The sequence below is a fragment of the Anopheles bellator genome, chromosome 2, assembly GCF_943735745.2.
Source record: "Anopheles bellator chromosome 2, idAnoBellAS_SP24_06.2, whole genome shotgun sequence".
Classification (NCBI taxonomy): Eukaryota; Metazoa; Arthropoda; class Insecta; order Diptera; family Culicidae; genus Anopheles; species Anopheles bellator.
Genome location: NC_071286.1, coordinates 47375319 through 47393677, shown reverse-complemented (window position 1 = coordinate 47393677; position 18359 = coordinate 47375319). Strand labels below are relative to the sequence as shown.

The window sequence follows — 18359 nt, the reverse complement described above, 5'->3', positions numbered from 1 at the left end:
CAGCGGCAGGGTATTTCAAATTGTTTCTCACCTTGCACCACCACCTTTTGCAGCATGTCGGCAAAGCGACGCGGGACGGCAAAAAATGGCCAGCCGGGTCCCTCCTCCAGCTCCAATTCCAGGTGGCCACTCCAGTTCCAGGCGGGTTATAACGACTATCACAGCGACAGCGACTGTGAGGAGTTGAAAGCCCTTCCCCTTTCCCTTCCCGCTACCGCTTGTGACTATGAACGGTTGGTTAACTTTTATAGTCAATTAGAAGAGGTATGCGAACAAAGCCCGAAGCAAAGCCCATCGGCAACTTTTGTCCAAATGATTTGCGTTCTGAAGCAAATGATACCGGGCTTGCCGAGAGACCCACGGTCCGTGCTGAAGATGCCGTGGAACATCACGCTTCAGGATGTCACTGGCCTTCCTATGCCAGCGAGCTTCTGGCAGCGTGATGTGAGTAAGTACACCTCCAAAATTTTATTATCATTAATAACTAACTATATTATATAATAACTATATTATAATGTAACACTATTTAATTACAGAAGAGGCAATAGCACGGCAGACAGCACGACCGTCAACCGTGTTGGATTTGTTTGTGGATGGGGCACCCTTCAAGCAGTTGGACAACCCAAAGATGCTATCTTGGGTTGTGCTTGGAAGGCTGCGGGATACGGATAGCGGGCCACCGGGCAAACCGTTCGGTCTGACGGTATTTTGCGGCAGCCAAGCGCCAACTGCGCAGATGTTGCTTGGTCCGCTCTGCCAGCAGTTGGAGCCCATGACGCACGTCACAACCAGGGCAGTCCTTTCTGACGCCGAGGGACGTGCGCGTGCTAAAGGTAGGTTTCTTAGCGTCGTACATCTATTTAAATTTAAATTAATTTATTGTTTTTTTAATAATTACAGAGACGAAACATAATACAGGTTTTCATTCGTGCCACTACTGCACCATCCGGGGGGTAAGAGTTAACGATGCTGTTAACTTCTACAGCGAACACTCTTACCCCGCGAGAACCCACGCTGAATTTGTGGGTCACCAGTACGACGGAACACACCGTACTGGTGTTCGCACGCAAATGACGCCATTAGCGCTTTTGCGAATTGACATCGTTAAGGACGTGATTGTCGGTGACGTCCGTCATTTACTGAACGGTGTTGTTGAAAATTTTTTCACCTTTTTTACCTCAGCTGCCCGAATGACCGTAGGTGACTTCAACAAGTTGGCGAATCTATTGTGCAATGTCCACTTTCCGCATGAAAGGAAAGGCGGTCAATTCGGGAGGACCATTGGCCTTTGGACCCCGTCCATGTGGGGATATCTATTGGACGTGGTAGGTTTTGTGGTTTTGGCGCAGGTGCTGTCGCGACAACATTATCAACTTTATTGCAAGTTGCATTGGGCGGTTGCAATTTGCAACCGCACTCGTAATGAAGTATTGTTGCGATATGCAGAAACTTTGTTTAAGCGGTTCGTCAAGGGTTATAATGAAATTGTCGGGGTTGTACCTTACAACGTCCACTGCTTGTTACATGTTGTGGACGAAGTAAGAGAAAAGGGTCCAATGCCGCGTCAGTCAACCACCCCATTTGAGGAAGAGATAGCCGGGTTGAGAAGAAAAGTAAATACAACCGACCCTCAACGGGCGGTGAAAATTATAGCAACCTCCCTGATGCTTCGGGAGGAAGCGCGTCGTCACCCCCCTTTAAAACGTCCCTACCCTACGGTTACGAATGAAGGCCGTAGGGTTAAAATAAGGGATAAGTTGTTGCTGAGGAATGAGACCATCTCAGCAAGCGATGCCGATAGTTGGTTTTTGGCAAAGACCGATGTTGGTGTTGAGGTCGTCAAATTTGAAGCAGCATTGGCATCGGGAAAGGACTTTGTCGTCTTAGGACGACCTTTGGACGAGGCAACGACTAAGTCGTTCGTACACCCGATACAATTCACCAATAACATTCCTGCTACGTTGAACTTTTTCAACGCACAGAATAAACGAAATTTGAAGCCACCACAAAGATATCATGTGAGCAATATAGTTTGCAAACTTGGTGTAGTAACCCTGCAAAACTACACAGAGTTTGGGCCTCTGTTTGAATCATTCGCAGATTTCGAAGAATGATTCAATCAGAGTGCAAAAACGATCTTTTGTGCTTTATTGAATGTTTGTAATGTCTCGTTGTTTGTGCCAGTTCAGCGTTGCTGTGATGTGTGTACGGTGTGTTGTAAGTTAGTGTAGGTTGTTAGGGGGGTTAGGGGGGTTGGTATTAGTTAGTTAGGGGGGTTGGTTGGCGTTTTTTTTACTTCAGCGTGGGTGTGTTGTAGGTTAGTGTAGGGTGGTAGGTAGGTGTCGTGGTGTACGGTGTGGGGGATATGGGGAGGGGGTGTTGGGTGGTGTGGCTTGGTGGGTGGGGGGGGGGGGTGAGAACGTATGTTGCAGCCATCACAGCAAAACTGCTCGGTGAATGGCGACGGGAGCAACAGCAGCCGGTGGCGCAGACGTTGGCGGCACCCACCGCACCTGCCGACCGGGAGTGAGGGCAGACAGCACAACAGTGCTCCTTTTTGTTAAATTACAGACGAGGACAAGCCCTAGTCCCCCCTTTCGAAGTAAAGCCGGTAACGGTAGTCCCGGAAGGGGTAGGATGGAGAACCAAGTAGGGTTTTAGTGGGTAGGACCTCGGCAGGGAGGTGAGTCCCACACGGCGTGCGTAAATGCATTCCCCTGCTTGCAAAATACAAACAAAAAAAAAAAAAAAAGGGGCTGGTAGAAACCGTTTGCGGCTCGAACGCTAATAAAACCACAACTCCCATTATTAATTATTAACACATTCTACAGTACATTACACTACAATCACAAACCAATTCAACAATATCGCCAGAAGGAAGGTGAGAGCAGTTAGATCTGGTTAACGCAACGTTAACATTGTCGTTATTGCCTTGACGACATAATATCATTTTATTAATGTAATATATTCTGATAATTTATTATTTAAACCGTGTTAATGTTCCCCATCATGATGGTTCGCCGACCATGCGTTCTTCAGGCTTACCATGCTCTCCGTCGTCGTTATAAACAGTGAGTAACCAGATCCTTCAGCCTCCCATCTCGGACTGAAGATTAACGTTTTGGTTCCCATTCCCGTTTGGTAGGTTTCTCTGCGATACTGACTGGTGGGCTGTTTGGGATTGCGGGACAGTTTAGTGCCCACTACATGACGGCCGCCGTGAGTGGCCAGGCGCTGGGCGGGATTTTCTCTGCCATCGCCGATATCGTCGCCCTGACCTTTGCCAGCAACCCCACGACGACGGCGTTCGTGTTTTTTATCATAGGATGCGTGGTGTTGTTCCTGTCGCAACTCGCCTACTACGTCATGTCGAAGACGCTGTTCTTCAAGTACTACACCTCATCGAAGGCGCTGATGAAAAGCTCACTGGAGGCGGATCTGAGTTCGCGCGAACTGTGCCCCCGGCTAGAACCCCGGTTCCCGGTGGTGTTGGGCAAGATTTAGCCGTGAATCCGGCTACCCAACCAGGAAGCCGTTCGCCGTTCGTTTTCTGGTGTACTTCGCCTTCCGGAAAACGAAAATACCGGACGCACTCGCCGGAGAAACAATATTTCTAGTCATTTCGTCAGGCCCCCCTGGGGAGTGCGAGCTAATGGATGCGTTGCGGGGCCCCCTAGTGGCGCTTAGCACGTAATAAACGTAACATTGCATGGGTTGACACCTGAGCAAATAAGAAATGGCACCGAGTCAGGCAACTGTACGAGGTGGCCCATGGAGAAACCTTACACCAAAATCCACCCATCCGCCCGCTCGGAGCAGCGCCACCAACGACCAGGCGCCTCCATTGTACGGTGCGAAGAAATTCTAGCGACGTCTTTATGTGGCGGGCCTCTAAATTAATGCCCTCACAACTGTTTGCAACTTATCTTCGTGCGTGTTAATTTGAACACAACTCTGAGCACAATATTTTCTATATTTACTTGTTAAACAAAATTTAAAAAAACGTACTTCGTATGGACATGCGTATAGAATCGACATTGTGTCCTGTCAAACTGCAACAGTGACGTCTAACAATGCACGGCCTGCTGCGTTCCGGGATGTTTCTGAACGCTACGCCACTAACGCAGAATGCAATTAAATACATATACATTGTTACTGCCCTTTTGGAATGTAAACAAAAAAACACTTCAAACTCTTAAAACATTAATTTCAATACAAAAGAGCCCAACGGCTGAACGGTTCGTTCGTATGACCGTAGTAAAAACATGAAAGAGGACAGGGACAGTTACCTGCGCTTGACAGGGGGGAGCTTCAGTGTTGCACATTGTTCTAAGCCTGCTACCATGTTTGCGAACGTCCTGACAGTGCCCGACAGTGTGTGCCCGCTGTAGCTTCCATTGACGAACGGTTAATAGAACAATTTCAAAACAAACCGATGTGGAAAAAAGTAATCTAAAGCAAGCACAATCCGATTACGCGGCGTACGTGTGCCTTGTTACGGCCATCCTGCAGCATTATTTATTACCATTCTCGCTTCGTTTCGCGTCTGCGAAGGCCGAGCAAACTCTTAAGGGATGGGCGAAAAAATTAATGATTCTTTCGGTTGCCCAGCCCAGCCCAGCCCAGCCCAGTTTTCGGGCCAAAAACACGAATGTAAACACGTTTGACATTTCGGTTTTATATTTTAAATCCGCCACACGAAGCGTAAACGATTTGACGTTTTAACGCTCTGATTTACGGTTCGTGTGGCACCTTAGTTAGCTCGAATGTTCTTTGGTGCTCGATTTCGGAGGGGATCTGCAGTGCTGCGGTGGTAAAAGTGCATCGAAGTATTTATTCTCGCCGCTACCCAACCATGGTGGTTCTTCCTGACGGGGCCACCATCAACATCAGCTATCATGAACCGCGAAGGATAATCAAGGTAATGTTTTGTTCATCTTCCACTGAGAAGTGCTTTAACTTTTGTTATTGTTTTCAGTTACCCTTGGTTACTATCTATCCGAACCTTGGCTTACTATACTATTGTTACCCTTGGCTTACTATCCGAAGCTGAACGGAAAGCTCGTATTGAGAAGCGCAAACCGAAGCAAAAGATTCGTATCGAGGACGATGTAGTTACATGCTCGGAGTTCGTGTTTATCGGTATTTCACTGTTGTTAAACCAGCTAGGCAAGCAGAGGAACTAAGAATGTTGGAGGCTGGAGCTGCGAACCGAGCACCCGCTTTGGATACAGCGCCTACACTTTCGTCATAAGACAGAAGTCATTTCAAACTACTATGTAAAACCTTCTAGTTCTCGATCAAAGTAATTCTCTTATTTCGCAAATATATTATGTAATTGGAAAAATGGAAGTGTGTAGAATGGTTTTGTTCAGTTTAAGCGGAAACTTTTCCATCCATATAATTCATATTGATCGACGCAAAGTGGAGGAACAAAACCAATGTTTCACCATTTTTATTTCGTCATATTCATTCATTCACAGCATTCATTTGAATAAAACATTCGATCAATTTAAAGATAATGAAACATACACATGATATCCAGCTGTATAAAATGTTTTGTTTTATTTTACTGTTTATTTTCCGTCAAATATAGTATTTGTTATCTCAAAACAAACTCGTGCTCGATATGAAATTTAAATAAAAGAATGGCATAAAAATGTGTGTGCTTGCTGTATGATTTATGGAACTGAAATCATTCTACAGGGTATCGCAACTGAAAACACCAAACCAGACTGTGTTATTTTCATTCGAAGCGAAAAAATGCTCCTTTACATAGAGTCAACAAATTTTCTATAAGACAACCCTTGTTTTCTTCTAAACCCTATTGTGTAACATGCGCATGGTCATGTCTATTCACTCATTGAATAGTTGGAAATGTTCGACTCCTTCATAACATTAATGCCGCATCTGTGAAATATCGATCTCTGTTTCAAACCAATCGAGGGAACTTTTCCGTGTACACAATTTTGAGCGCGTAATTTGGGTGATTTAAAATTTTTTGGGACACTAGTCAAACACTTAGCTTCTCTGACCAGATATTAGATTCCCTTGAAGTATGCAAAGTTGTTCACCATTGGTTCCATAGCACAACGACGCGCTAACATCGTTAGAAGCAAATCTGTCCACTAACCTTAGACAGAAGTATTGCGCCAACATTGATAGCAACACAGAAGTGGGTAAATGATTTGATGGGAAATTACTCTACCATGTTTCTAATTCACATTGCTACCGATATTGTACAACATTTGAGTTAGTTGAATCCTCTGCACTAAGCATCAAATAAAATCTGTTTTGATGTTCAGTTCGAGTGGTTAGTGGATCACGCACGTGTTTGTTTTTGATCACGAGCTAAGGTGGAATCTCCAGAAATGAAAGATATGATTTGACATTTTGACGGGTTCATGTGATTTGAAACAAAGAAATGATCTTATTTAAACATTTTGGGCACTGTTCGTACTAAGCTAGGATACAATTGTTAAAAAAATCCCTGAACACTGCAAGTCAAATGCAAAGTGATCTACCAACTCATAAGAACCACTAACGGTCGCCAAAGCAAAAGTTAAACTAGAGCGGTACAGTGTTGTTTGAACTAACATGAGTTTAATTAATACAAAACTGATGGTAGCGAAGAATATACCTAGCACATCGTTATCGTCTCGAAAGCATGTAATTCTTTAAAATTAGATAGAATAGTAGTAAAGCTTTCTCGCTCGGTTTGAGCCGCATAACTTTTCTAATGTTACTTTCTGCAGTATTACATAGAAACACGTTAGCCGCTTCCTATTGCCACCCTGCTTGCTCCAGCTCCACTAACATTTATGCTCAACAATCCTTTAAAAGGATTTAATATACAATCATGTAAAAAAATTCAAACTGACAGCTTTTTGACACGAATCATATGAATATTCCACTTTTAGTCATTTTTCTTTGTTGATGTAAAAGACATATAAACTGCTTCCAGAAATCATTATCTTGCACTTTCAATGTACTGTGTCACGGCAGACCTATACCCAGCACGCAGTCCCATTACAAAACCAGCCAGCCAGCGAGACGGCATCAGTCGTGCCAAAAGGCTGCATCGAATGACAAGAAACATTTGTCCAGGTCCGTTTGCTAATTCTTTTGCACCGCACGCCTGCGCGTCCAATAGACTTAATAATAATACATTTTACAATTCGTTTTGTATATATTTTTCCCTCGTTTCCGATTCCCTATTTCCAATGTCCGTTCACATAGCTTAATGTTCTGCTGTACACACTACACCCCCGCCACTAACCCAGTGCCCGTGCCCCATCAGCCGCCAGCAATAACCTTGCAGGGCCGTGAATGGCGGTGCAGTTTGGTGCAAAAAAACCCCGGCCGGTTTGCCACTTGGGATTATATTTAAAACAAAATCAACAACTGTAAACATGTGGACCTCGGAGGAAAAGTTTTCAAATTAAAAAATAGAAGCATTAGCGGGACGGCACACTGAAAGACGCGACGGACCAGCGGGAGGACGGTACCGCGCGATAAAGCAGTAGCTCGCACGTCTTCTGCGCCATAAGTCAAGTATCTGCGCAGTTTACTCACTCGTCCACCCGCCTCGGCGCGTTGAAGAGCATACCTTTAAAACAACAATCACCGTTGGAGCTAAGACGTGGCCGCGGCCCGGTCGGTTCGTCTCGTGCAGATATTGTACAGAGCTCGGATGAAGCGGACGTACTTTCGAACAGAGCCGTGAAGTGACCAAAGCCAAGAATCAAGTTTCTGCCGAACTGAGCATTCGCACTCTGAGAAACTTTCTGCGCCAAATCTGGAAGACTTTTGAAACCATCAGTTTCTAGTTTATGTGAAAAATCAGGCATTTTTAGACAGTTCTGTGCCTGAGGGTGTGATAGAAGCGAACGGTGCCACGTGCCCAGACTTAGGCCCAAGTGTTCGTTACCAATCGTGTTATGGGTCTCCTGCGACGGAACAGTTTGAACATTTCGTTCGGCAAATGGCTCTCGCCAGGGAGTCCCACCGGTTCTACACCCGCAGCGGCCACAACCGGCACCGGTCGGGGCAATTTTGGCAGCTCTGTGGCCATCCAGAAGCTGCGCGAGAGCAAGTGGTTCGACGCCGGCGAGGAGCGCATCTTTTGCGCCGTGATTGAGAACGGGTTCATTGTGGAGGTGCGCCACTCGGAAACCGGCGAAAGCTGGTTTGGTGTGGTCACGATCGAGCTGAAGAAATGTGAGTGTCCCGTCGAGTTGTGTCGATGCAATCCGCGGTAGTGCGATCGGGGCGAATGTTCTCGTGACCAGAGGCCCCCCATGACACGGGTTGTCCTACGGGGAGCCCTGCACCGCTGCAGCTTCTGAGCTATTTTTAGCTTCGCGCAATAATAGCGTAGCCGCCATCGTGAGGGGCTGAACCGATGATTGCGGCGTGACTAGGCGGCGTCGCTGTCGAAGGACGCTGCGCACCGCTGCATACCAGACAGAAAAGCAAGGGGTAGAGAACTTGTTTACAAATCCGGGGAGCAGGGTTTGTTGGGCTGGCAAAGAAGAGATCGAGGAGCTATGAGGGCACTGTTTCAATATTCCTGCCCTTGAGCGCGGATCGGTTTATGGTTTGTTACATTTCCCGAATGTTTCACTGTAAATATTTTTAGATTCGTTTTCCTAAGCCCTAGAAGACGCCCAAGATACAAGGCCAAGGCACACCGCAATGCGTGACGTCCAATATGCGGTTTTTGCGTGTGTGGCAGTGGAATGCTAATTTGTGGTTTGTGGTCAACACTGTTGTCCCCGTGGTTCTTATTTACATTGGAATGCTCGCGCTGGGAGGCACGTCCATTCCAAAACGGGTTTTGACTCCGTTTGCTTGATAGGTTACACCCAACGTAACAGGCGATGGCGTAACTGCGATACTATCTACTATCTCGTTTCGGTTGCCAAAAGTAATCTATACTAATCAAGCCGGTTGACTTCTTTGCCTTTATCAGCATCGCCTAAGCCAACCGCAGAGTGTGTCAAAATCTATTCCGTTCGTATGAAAAGTGCGGAGAAGAAGCCAATGAAGGTATGCTGCGTTTCGTTGAGGAATCTGTGGCAACAAGGGTACCAGCTGCGAATCAACAACATTGCGGACCGCACAAAGAAACCACATCACGAAAACGACATTCTGGCGCAGGTGAGGAAAACACACACTCCAAACCCCGCACAAACTAACGTTAATTTAATTTCAAACAGATCAAATATGCCTCCAAATGCCAGATGGTCTTCCACAACAGCCAACATTTCTGTGAATTCTGTCGATATGGGGACAGGCCTCAGGACAGCCGGAAGCGACAAGTAAGTGCGTTGCTGAAACGTTTCGAGGATGCATTGCAAGGAGCGCACAACAGTTACTTCTGACCTATACGACTGCTGCCTGGAAAGAGCGCAAAGAAGGTTAAAAAGTGATCATTACTATTTTACTTAAGCCTGCTTGTTGTTATCTTGGCTCTGGTGGTGGAAGATGGTACTTCTCGTATAGTGCAGTATAAGAATAAACCTGTGCGCTGGCTACTGATAACGTCTGCAAATACTAACCCCGGGGGACTATAGGGACTCGGTTCGATGGGACCGCGATTTATGTCACACTTATCTCACACTTTCAATTGATAACGCCTAATGGTTGAAATATTCCTACCCCACACAGATATCGGACTGCGCCAAGTGGGGCGGCGTTAATATGGGAGCCACACTGATATTTATGGAAATGCAGAAGAAATCCAAATCGTCGTCAGAGTGAACCGGAATGATGCTGCAACCACGCAAATGCCATAAGTTCGCAAAGCGCCAGGTTAATAGATTTAAGCATTTCAAAAAATAGCCCGAATATGGAGCTAAATTGTGATTTTTGTAATTTTTCCAAATTGCTTTACCTCTGCGCTGAAGGAGTACATGAGCGGATAATGAAAATATATACTGTAGGGATAGGTTCATAAGGAAGTAGCATTAAGATTCCATTAGGATGTAGTCGATTGATCTAAACGATCGTAAAAGTACCAATATCAGATAAATTCACAATGTGAGTTTTTCCAAATTGTAAAGCGCGTGCGTGCGACAATTTCATTAAACCCAATGCATTGTTAGCGAATAAAGTTGTCCCGATATGTGCATAAATATTATCAATGGATAAACATAAGTAAGTAAGATTTTCGTTACATCTGGGAAACTAGTGATTCAATAAAACATATCCGTACTATTCGATTGAAGGTTTCATTTCCGCAAGATGTGCATCGTCAAGAATACATAGGCACTTTTAGTGTTCCAGGTGTGTCGAAAGCTTCACTCTATTGATAAAACATTTGATGTGGTTAACTAAGTTTTTAGCATAATGCCACAGCAGATGAAATGTGTTTGTAATGTATGTAATACAGGTCAAAAGCCAAAATCAAGCTTTAACTTTGTGCCGGTCTGTCCATTGTAATAATAGCAATAAACTACTTTTGTAACAAGCCGCTGTTAACCGCCGAACGAACAATTTTTGAAAAAGTTTGCTCTATTAGTATTAATTCTTGCCGTTAGATGGCGCAGTACTCACTAAATGTCACAATTAGTTTTTATGAGATGTGTTTGACAGCTCCTGTCTTTTGCTGTTGCGCGATGGATACAATTTCGTAGAAAAATTTCGCGGAAAGGAAATCCCGATGATTGGGTTCTTTTAGCTTTTGCTCCGTGTTAGCACATTCCACAACACTTCCTGTATGGTAAAGTAGAAAACCAGAAGAAAAATCGATGTTCTGTAGTGCAAGCGATTGTTGCAGAACGAATAGCTTCCGGTAGTGTAAAAAAGTCCTGCGTCCGTTGTAGCTGAAACGTAGAGCCGTCGGGATCCATCAACGCATAAAGGACAATAAAGTATACCGGTGGTCGAGTTATAATCGGGCTTTTTTATAGGCTGGCGAGAGGACTGATTAACCAATTATTTGGTTTGTAAATCAACGCACAAAGTAAAAAGATAAGAACGAAACGCAATCAAAGCCCTCGCAGACGTGTCTAGAAATGTTGGAATTTGAGAAATAGAACAAAAGGAATTCGGAATCATTTCGTAAGACTGAATGTGATTCGTGAGTACTCGAGAAAAGTGCGTGTTGTATCAGTTTTTCGTGTGTTATTTTTGCCGGGGAGATAGTAGCAATTATAATCGGAAGTAATATTTTGGTCCTTATCGTTGTGTAGCAACGAACCAAACGATGGTTTTCAGCTGTCCAGCGAATGCACAAAGCAACCAGTAGCCGTAAATATTAGTGTACACAAAAACTGGATCGTTAGACGAGATCAATACAATTGTGAAGCGTGGATTTGATTAAACTAATAAGCCAGATGTCATTAAGGTGCACATCATATTTACCAATATTCCGACCCCATAGTTGTGGAAACTAGTGCTTTGACAACAGCGGGAAAAGCGTCCAACGTCGAAAGAGTCGAAACCCAAGGGACAACATTTCCAGTTTTCGCTTTCATTTAGATGTGGATGCTGTCCTTGCCATATTCCGACCTCTAGACTAGTGCAACAATAATGAATGGACTAAGGTAAGCATGTTGATTGGGAAAGTAAAAACCGAAAACCTAAGCATGAATAAAAAACCCAAACCAAACAAGTGCCGATGCAAGAATTGGTTCGCCAACAGAAAGTAGTTTATCGATTATCCATTTCCGATGCTCGTCGGCATATCGTTATTATTATTATTCAACGTAAGCGAGTAGCTATCGTAAAATATGCATTTGATTTCGCTTCGTCCAAGAAGCGAACGATTATTATTTACGCATCGGAATATAAGTATACTTATTGTGAAGTTGTATTGAATAAATTATACGCTAAAAAATATGAAAAAACCGTAACCAAAAAATTATTGTAGGTGATCAACAAAAAGAACATTGGTCGGTTTTTAGTTTGTTTGCTTATGTGAACTGATGCTGTAGAATGATGCGCCGAATTATGCGTTCAATTTCAAACTTCAAACATTTACGATTTCCTTTTCAGCTTTGGCGAATTGTGCTGCCTCTTCTGTTGTCCTCCGTTTCCGGGACGAATAGCTGCCAAACTTGCCTTCCTTCCGCCGGAACCCACATACAATCTTACAGCTGTCGACGAATCCAAGGCGAAGTACTTGCTCAGCTTCAACGAGCGCGCCGAATGGCCGTACTCGGAAAGAGAAAAGGAAAACGTAGAAGGATTCTTTACACGAACGTCACGCGGTAACAAACTATCCTGTATTTATGTAAAATGTACTCCAACGGCCAAGTACACGCTGCTGTTCTCCCACGGCAACGCCGTGGATCTCGGACAGATGAGCAGCTTCTATCTGGGGCTTGGCCTGCGAATGAACTGCAACATCTTTAGCTACGACTATTCGGGGTATGGAATGAGCGGCGGAAAGCCATCGGAGAAAAATTTGTACGCGGACATTGACGCGGCATGGCACTCGTTGCGAACGCGTTTCGGTGTAAGCCCAGAAAACATCATACTTTACGGACAAAGTATTGGAACCGTGCCGACGGTGGATTTGGCGGCCCGCTACGAAGTTGGAGCTGTGATTTTGCACTCTCCCCTAATGTCGGGAATGCGGGTAGCCTTCCCCAACACGAAACGAACATGGTTTTTCGATGTTTTCCCAAGGTATGTTAAAAAGTTCCAGGCTGTTGTGTGAAACAGGTTTAGAATGTGCTTCCATTACGGTGATTATACTGCTCTTTGCAGCATTGACAAAGTGTCGAAGATATCTTCTCCGGTGCTAGTGATTCACGGAACTGAGGATGAAGTTATAGATTTCTCCCACGGTTTGAGCATTTACGAGAAGTGTCCAAAGGCCGTGGAACCACTATGGGTTGAGGTAAACTAATCGGAGCAATCTCCTGCTCAGTGACTGGTAGTTATTTGTTTGGTTTCTTTTCAGGGTGCTGGACACAACGATGTGGAGCTGTATAATCAATATCTGGATCGACTGAAAAAGTTTATCGGAATCGAATTGGGTAACTGACAGTTAAAGAGTGCCCCCGGTCAGCCTTCTTCCTCTACTGCAATAGTCAAGAGTCCGCAACGATCGACGAAGACATCTTTGACAAATCCAATATCAAAGCATAATGCAAACGAAGAGGCAACAGCTTGTAATACTACGTCAAAGGCAAGTGGCGTCGCGGCTGGGGGCGGTTCAATCAGAAACGGAAGTGAAAAACTGTTATAGCACTCGTTGTCTGGGCCCAGCGGTGGCAACTCGCAACACAGTTGTAACTGTGGAAAAACAGCAGGACGCTCAAAGGGCGGCAACGCTCATCACAGCCACAGTCATCATCAAGCGCATTCCACCATAAGCAGCAACATACGAAAAGAGCTAGCTTCGTACGAGAACCCGTACCAATCTCAAGGTGCAAATTCGGCTTGCGAAATTAAGAGCAAACGCAATGCCAGCACAGAGAGTCTGGATTTGTTCGACAAATTCGCAAGCGAGGAGGATTGTACCTGTGCTCTGTATTCTCCTAGTTTTCTGAAGGAAGGAAAATGCTGCAAAAAGTGTCGTACCTCTGATCGGAGAACAGCGGCGTATAAGACGCGAGCAGCGGGAACAAACGGTACGGGTCAGAAGAAGTATAATTCTTCCAAGTTTAAGGATGCATCTACCAGCCCAAAGTCGAACAGTCCTCTGAAGGTTTCGGCTCAGGAATGTCGCAGCCCTAAGATAGAGGCCTCCACAGACACGAAATTTGATTTTAACTGCTCACCGAAAACATCCAGCCATTACCGACGTCTTTCGTCGCTGAGCATTAATGGGGCAAGCAAAACTGTGGCCACAAGTCCTATGAAGTACGCGTCCACATCAGTGGCGGTTGTAGCCACAACCACTACACCAAGCACACCAAGCCCAGGAATTAGTCCGCAAAAACTATCACCGATGAAAGGCACGCTTGAAAAGTCGAACTCTTTGGGGGATAGTAAGCCGTCACGTTTATTGCGTAACACACGCAGCTTATCGCCTCGTCCCCCAATGCGCCATCAACATTCAATAATGGTTTCGGACGAAAACGACATCATCTCCGTGAAGCTTTCTCCCAATCAGGATTTCGAAGACGAGTCGTTAAAGTTATCGATGCCACCTGCCACAGCTGGTGGTGGTTGCGAGGCACGTGTAAAAGACCAATTTGATGAATCCTCGTCAATTGTTGATGTTGGTGTTGTCAATAGCGAAGGTACTTTAAAACTAGGTGATTGCTCGAAAAGCGCACTCAGCAACCGAAGCACCAGCTGTTTAGTGTACGTACCGTCGGACCCGTGGACAAGAATGTCAACTAGTACCATAGCTTCGCCACCATCCGTTAAGCAGCAGAAGTCAAAAACGCTGGACAACAGCTGTAAAGCGTATGGCAAACCCTGCTTGGAGTCTATAAAAAACTCCGATCCCTGGGTCTGGCGCTCTAATGTGCATCTTTCCGAGGCGCCCACTAGCAAAGGTGGTAGGAAACGACATGTATTACCGCACCAGGCAAAATCGCTTACCATGGGTACGGTTAGCCACGATGACTCGAATATAGGCAGTAAACTACGTTCGGCAAAACTTTGCCAACAACAGTCACTTGGCCGGTTCGAAAAAACACTCACCATTCCGGGGGTGGACGGCAGCTTCGACGCTCGTAAGAAGATCACACGGCCGAAGTTGCAGCGCTCAAAATCACCGGCTTTCTATGAAGACTTTTTCCAGCACTTGCAAACTGGACAAGACACGAACAAATGTCCAGTCAACGGGGGCCATTCATTAGTAAAGAACAAGTCGGTTTCCTCGTTAAAAATGGAAAAGAACGCATCAAACTCCAACCTAAATGGCCATGGCCATTCAGCTGGCAGTTCTCTGCATCACATGAATCACAGCAACAACAACAATAGCAGCAGCAGTAACAGCAATAGTGTCAGCAGTTACAGCAGTTACAATGATAATGGTTCACCAACATCAAAAAGACATCCTTCACCGAAACTGACTATTTTGGCAGCGTCTACGCAGCAGCCGCATCCCTCGCCTTCGAGACAATTGTCAATGGGCCAGCAAGAGATGTCAATCAAGGCGTCGCTAAATTTGTTGAATCCGAACATGCTTCAACCTCGCCACAGCTTTTCGACACCATCGCAAAAAGATGACGAGCTGCAACTTAATATCCGCCGATTAAGCGAGCAGATGAATAAGTACAGCCACTCCAGTGCAGCGCCGGCGTTTCTGAACGAAACGATTGCACAGCAAAAGGCCAAAACAGGGGGAGTTTGTGGCAGCAGCTTAACTTCCGGCCTCGGCAGTGGCAGCAACGTAGTAGTCGAACCAACGGTAGCTTCTACCCAACGCAAGACTGCGTCCCACTCTAAAATCAACGAGCCGATCTTGGAAACACGCTGCTAAAATCATGATAATAACATCTGGGATTTGATTTGTAGTTAGCAAACAATCAATCTGCAGTATTTTGTTCCGCTTGAAAGGTTTTGATCAACTCATCGATACTGGCTAGAGCGGGTACTGCGGAATACGGCTCAACGTGCGTTTGAATCTTTTAGTTTATTATTGTCGGTTGAAATTTGATAGTAAAATGCACGAGTGGTTCAGTGCCCTGTGTCGTAAGCATGGCCAACATTAGTTTCCATTAATCGGAAGAGCAAGAGTTAACCAAACAATCAATACAGCCAGCTAGCACCCAGGAACGAAACAAGATAGGATACCCTCTCTTACCATTCGGTAATTCGGTAGAATGCCAAGAAGAGGTGGCAAGGATTTACGGAATATCATTAGTAAGATATTTAGATATAAGACATTTAATTACAAAACAGTGTATCTATAACGAACGAATCGGGCAAACTTATACTTTAGTAAATATTTGAGTAATTGTTGTGATCAGAATGTAAAGAAATGCTTCAATTTATCGTTAACTGTAAGGAAGGACACATTTGGTTGGCAAGGACATACAGCAGGAAGTAAAGAATACAATATCAGCCGTGTTCGTAAATTTAGGTAATGGATGTGTATTGCATTGATTACCTTGCTAGACAAGATTAAACCAAAATCGTGTCAAATGCCAATGTATAAAGATTGAAGAATTGAGAAAATAGTTGTAGAAGACACTGACAGTATTATGTCTAGTAAAACTGCTTTTAGGCAGGCAGGAATTGCTGAGCTCGAACACTACATAATGCACACGGGCAACCGCACAGAGAGGATAAACAATTGCCCGTAATAATACGCAACGTGCGACGAACTTTTCTTGAATATGGACTTATGATGATGCCGTAGTAAATTTATCAGTTGACTCAGTTACGTACAATGGTTGTGCGTGGTTCAATCATTAACGAAGCATGTAAATAGCTGTTGTGCCATTAGAGTATTGTTTGACTGAAGAAAAATCATTCCGCCATTCGTTTTCTTGGTACGTTGAAGCAGTGAAGTACATAACAGCAACGTAGCGTACATGTCAAAGGATTTAGTTGTTTTTTCTCTCTAAAGTGATTTTTTAAATATTATTAGAGCGGACAGAGCCGTATTGAGCACCAACTTAAACTTAAAGCACTCCAGTAGTGCATTACAGTTCGAAGTGACGTCTTTCGCCAAGAAACCGCATGCAACTCAGACGGTTGATCTACGGACGAGCCACGGAAATTGAGTGTTTTTGAACATAAATTAGTTAGGCAATGAAAATTGAATCGGCTGGAGATAACACTCTACATCAATACTAGGATGTGTCCGAACACACAGTGATAATATTTCCTTGTGAAAACGGCGGCAACTTTTAGAAAATCACACCTAAACTGCCAACCATAAAAACGTATGGTTTGTAAAAAGAACCAGATTCAACGTAGAACCAAGGCTAACGAATCCTCGAGAGGCTCTTTTAACGGTTTTATTGTACATACTTCACATGAAAAAGTACTATACTACAATTACATTTCATCATGCATCTCGCTACACCAGCGACTTCATATATTAGAATGTGTGATTCTTTTGAGCAGAAGAACTGGTTGCTCTTGCGTGAGGGTTTTTTTGGGGTTTGTTATCCCCGCACTAGGCAGTGGAAAATGAAAGACATTTCGTAACTGCCCCAATTTATCGTATTCCGAGAATTCGCTGTAACAACCTTACACTACAGTTCAAAGGGTGCTTGAGCGTGTGGATCGGAAAATCCTGATCATTTACGATTTCATGATAAATAAAACTCGAGAAAAATGTGCAGACAACTGTTTCGTATTTTTTCGCATGTATTTCAACGCAAAAGAAACATGAGTTTTGGATGCGTGCCACATTGTTTCATTATCTTAATGTAGAAATGCCTCCACGCCATTGGAGCACACGTAAACAACAAGCCGTCGGATTAAACATTCATTATTTAAGACCGCGTCACTTTTATTCGGAGCAAAGTTGCTATTGTACCGTGATAAGGTGAATATTTTTCCTTAAGATAGTCATCAAATGTTTGAAGATTACCGCCACGACGCGAAAGATGCATCCTTATTTCGGCTGAACTAGAATGAAAACAACCAAAACCGAAAACGAAACGTTACTTCTTGGAAAATGTACAGCGTGCGGCTGTGTAATTTATTTTTTAAAGTAAAACACAAACTTACTTATTAATCGGGCTATCCTTGCCTCAAACGCTGCTTGTTCGCCGAAAATCCCTCTTCTTCAAAATGTTGTTGTTATTATCTTGATTACAGAGATTTTGAGCCTGAAGCTTCTTTTTGCAGGTTTCCGAAAAAACCCGTTTCAACCTACGAAAATCCCGAACACACTTTTTCTGGTGAAAAAAACAAAAATCTGTATTTTTGCGTTCCCAGTCTCTGTTTTTTCTCTCTCGCTTTTGCAATGCAAGAAAATATTGCTGTTGCAATGTAAGAAAATATAGCTATTTCGATGCAAGAAAATATTGCTCTAAAGCTGACTTACAGCTACTGACAGCTCCTTGTAGCGGAGCTGGAAACGTCTATACGTCTACATCCGCGGCTTATGAATGTGACTAAATGTATAACTACTTGTACTAGACTATGTATAGACAGGACCTAGACCTAGAGAAACAGGTTGTTTAAAAAAAACGCTGCTGGCTTTTGTTCGCCAAATTAGACAACAGCAATAATTAAAAATTACCCTAATTAATTCATTATTAAAAATTTATTTGCTTCCTTCGGCTGTGATGAATTTCACCTGAAATATTGCACATAACGTCTGTTTTAAAGTTTCAGTTGTTTCTTCAATTTGTTTCAGTATGCATAATTTTTTTTAATTTGAACCATTTTGTCTACAGGAATCACACAAACCTTACACGTTCAGGTACGATGGTAAACGATAATTAACACTAGATATACCACACCAGTCATTTTGGTCG

At 44.1% G+C, this 18359-nt stretch overlaps 3 protein-coding genes across 4 annotated transcripts; all 3 read left to right on the top strand.

The window, feature by feature from the left end:
- Positions 1–7636: 7636 nt before the first annotated feature.
- Positions 7637–10189, top strand: LOC131209271 (uncharacterized). 2 transcript variants are annotated; one of them, XM_058202297.1, is made up of 4 exons: positions 7637–8220; positions 8975–9162; positions 9222–9323; positions 9673–10189. In XM_058202297.1, exons 1-4 carry the CDS (start codon positions 7941–7943, stop codon positions 9763–9765), a joined length of 663 nt encoding a protein of 220 aa, XP_058058280.1. In that variant the 5' UTR covers positions 7637–7940; the 3' UTR covers positions 9766–10189. The 2 variants fall into 2 exon arrangements, with proteins under 2 accessions (XP_058058280.1, XP_058058281.1); XM_058202298.1 differs by having other exon boundaries at positions 7639–8220; positions 9222–9422.
- Positions 10190–11488: 1299 nt separating this feature from the next.
- On the top strand, positions 11489–13346 carry LOC131209205 (alpha/beta hydrolase domain-containing protein 17B). Its single transcript, XM_058202214.1, has 4 exons — positions 11489–11552; positions 12004–12639; positions 12721–12853; positions 12917–13346. Exons 1-4 carry the CDS (start codon positions 11539–11541, stop codon positions 12998–13000), a joined length of 867 nt encoding a protein of 288 aa, XP_058058197.1. The 5' UTR covers positions 11489–11538; the 3' UTR covers positions 13001–13346.
- Positions 13104–17191, top strand: LOC131207627 (uncharacterized). The gene is made up of 3 exons (XM_058200249.1): positions 13104–13144; positions 13225–13821; positions 13870–17191. The coding sequence occupies exons 1-3, from the start codon at positions 13104–13106 to the stop codon at positions 15395–15397; spliced, it is 2166 nt and encodes a 721-aa protein (XP_058056232.1). The 3' UTR covers positions 15398–17191.
- Positions 17192–18359: the final 1168 nt, after the last annotated feature.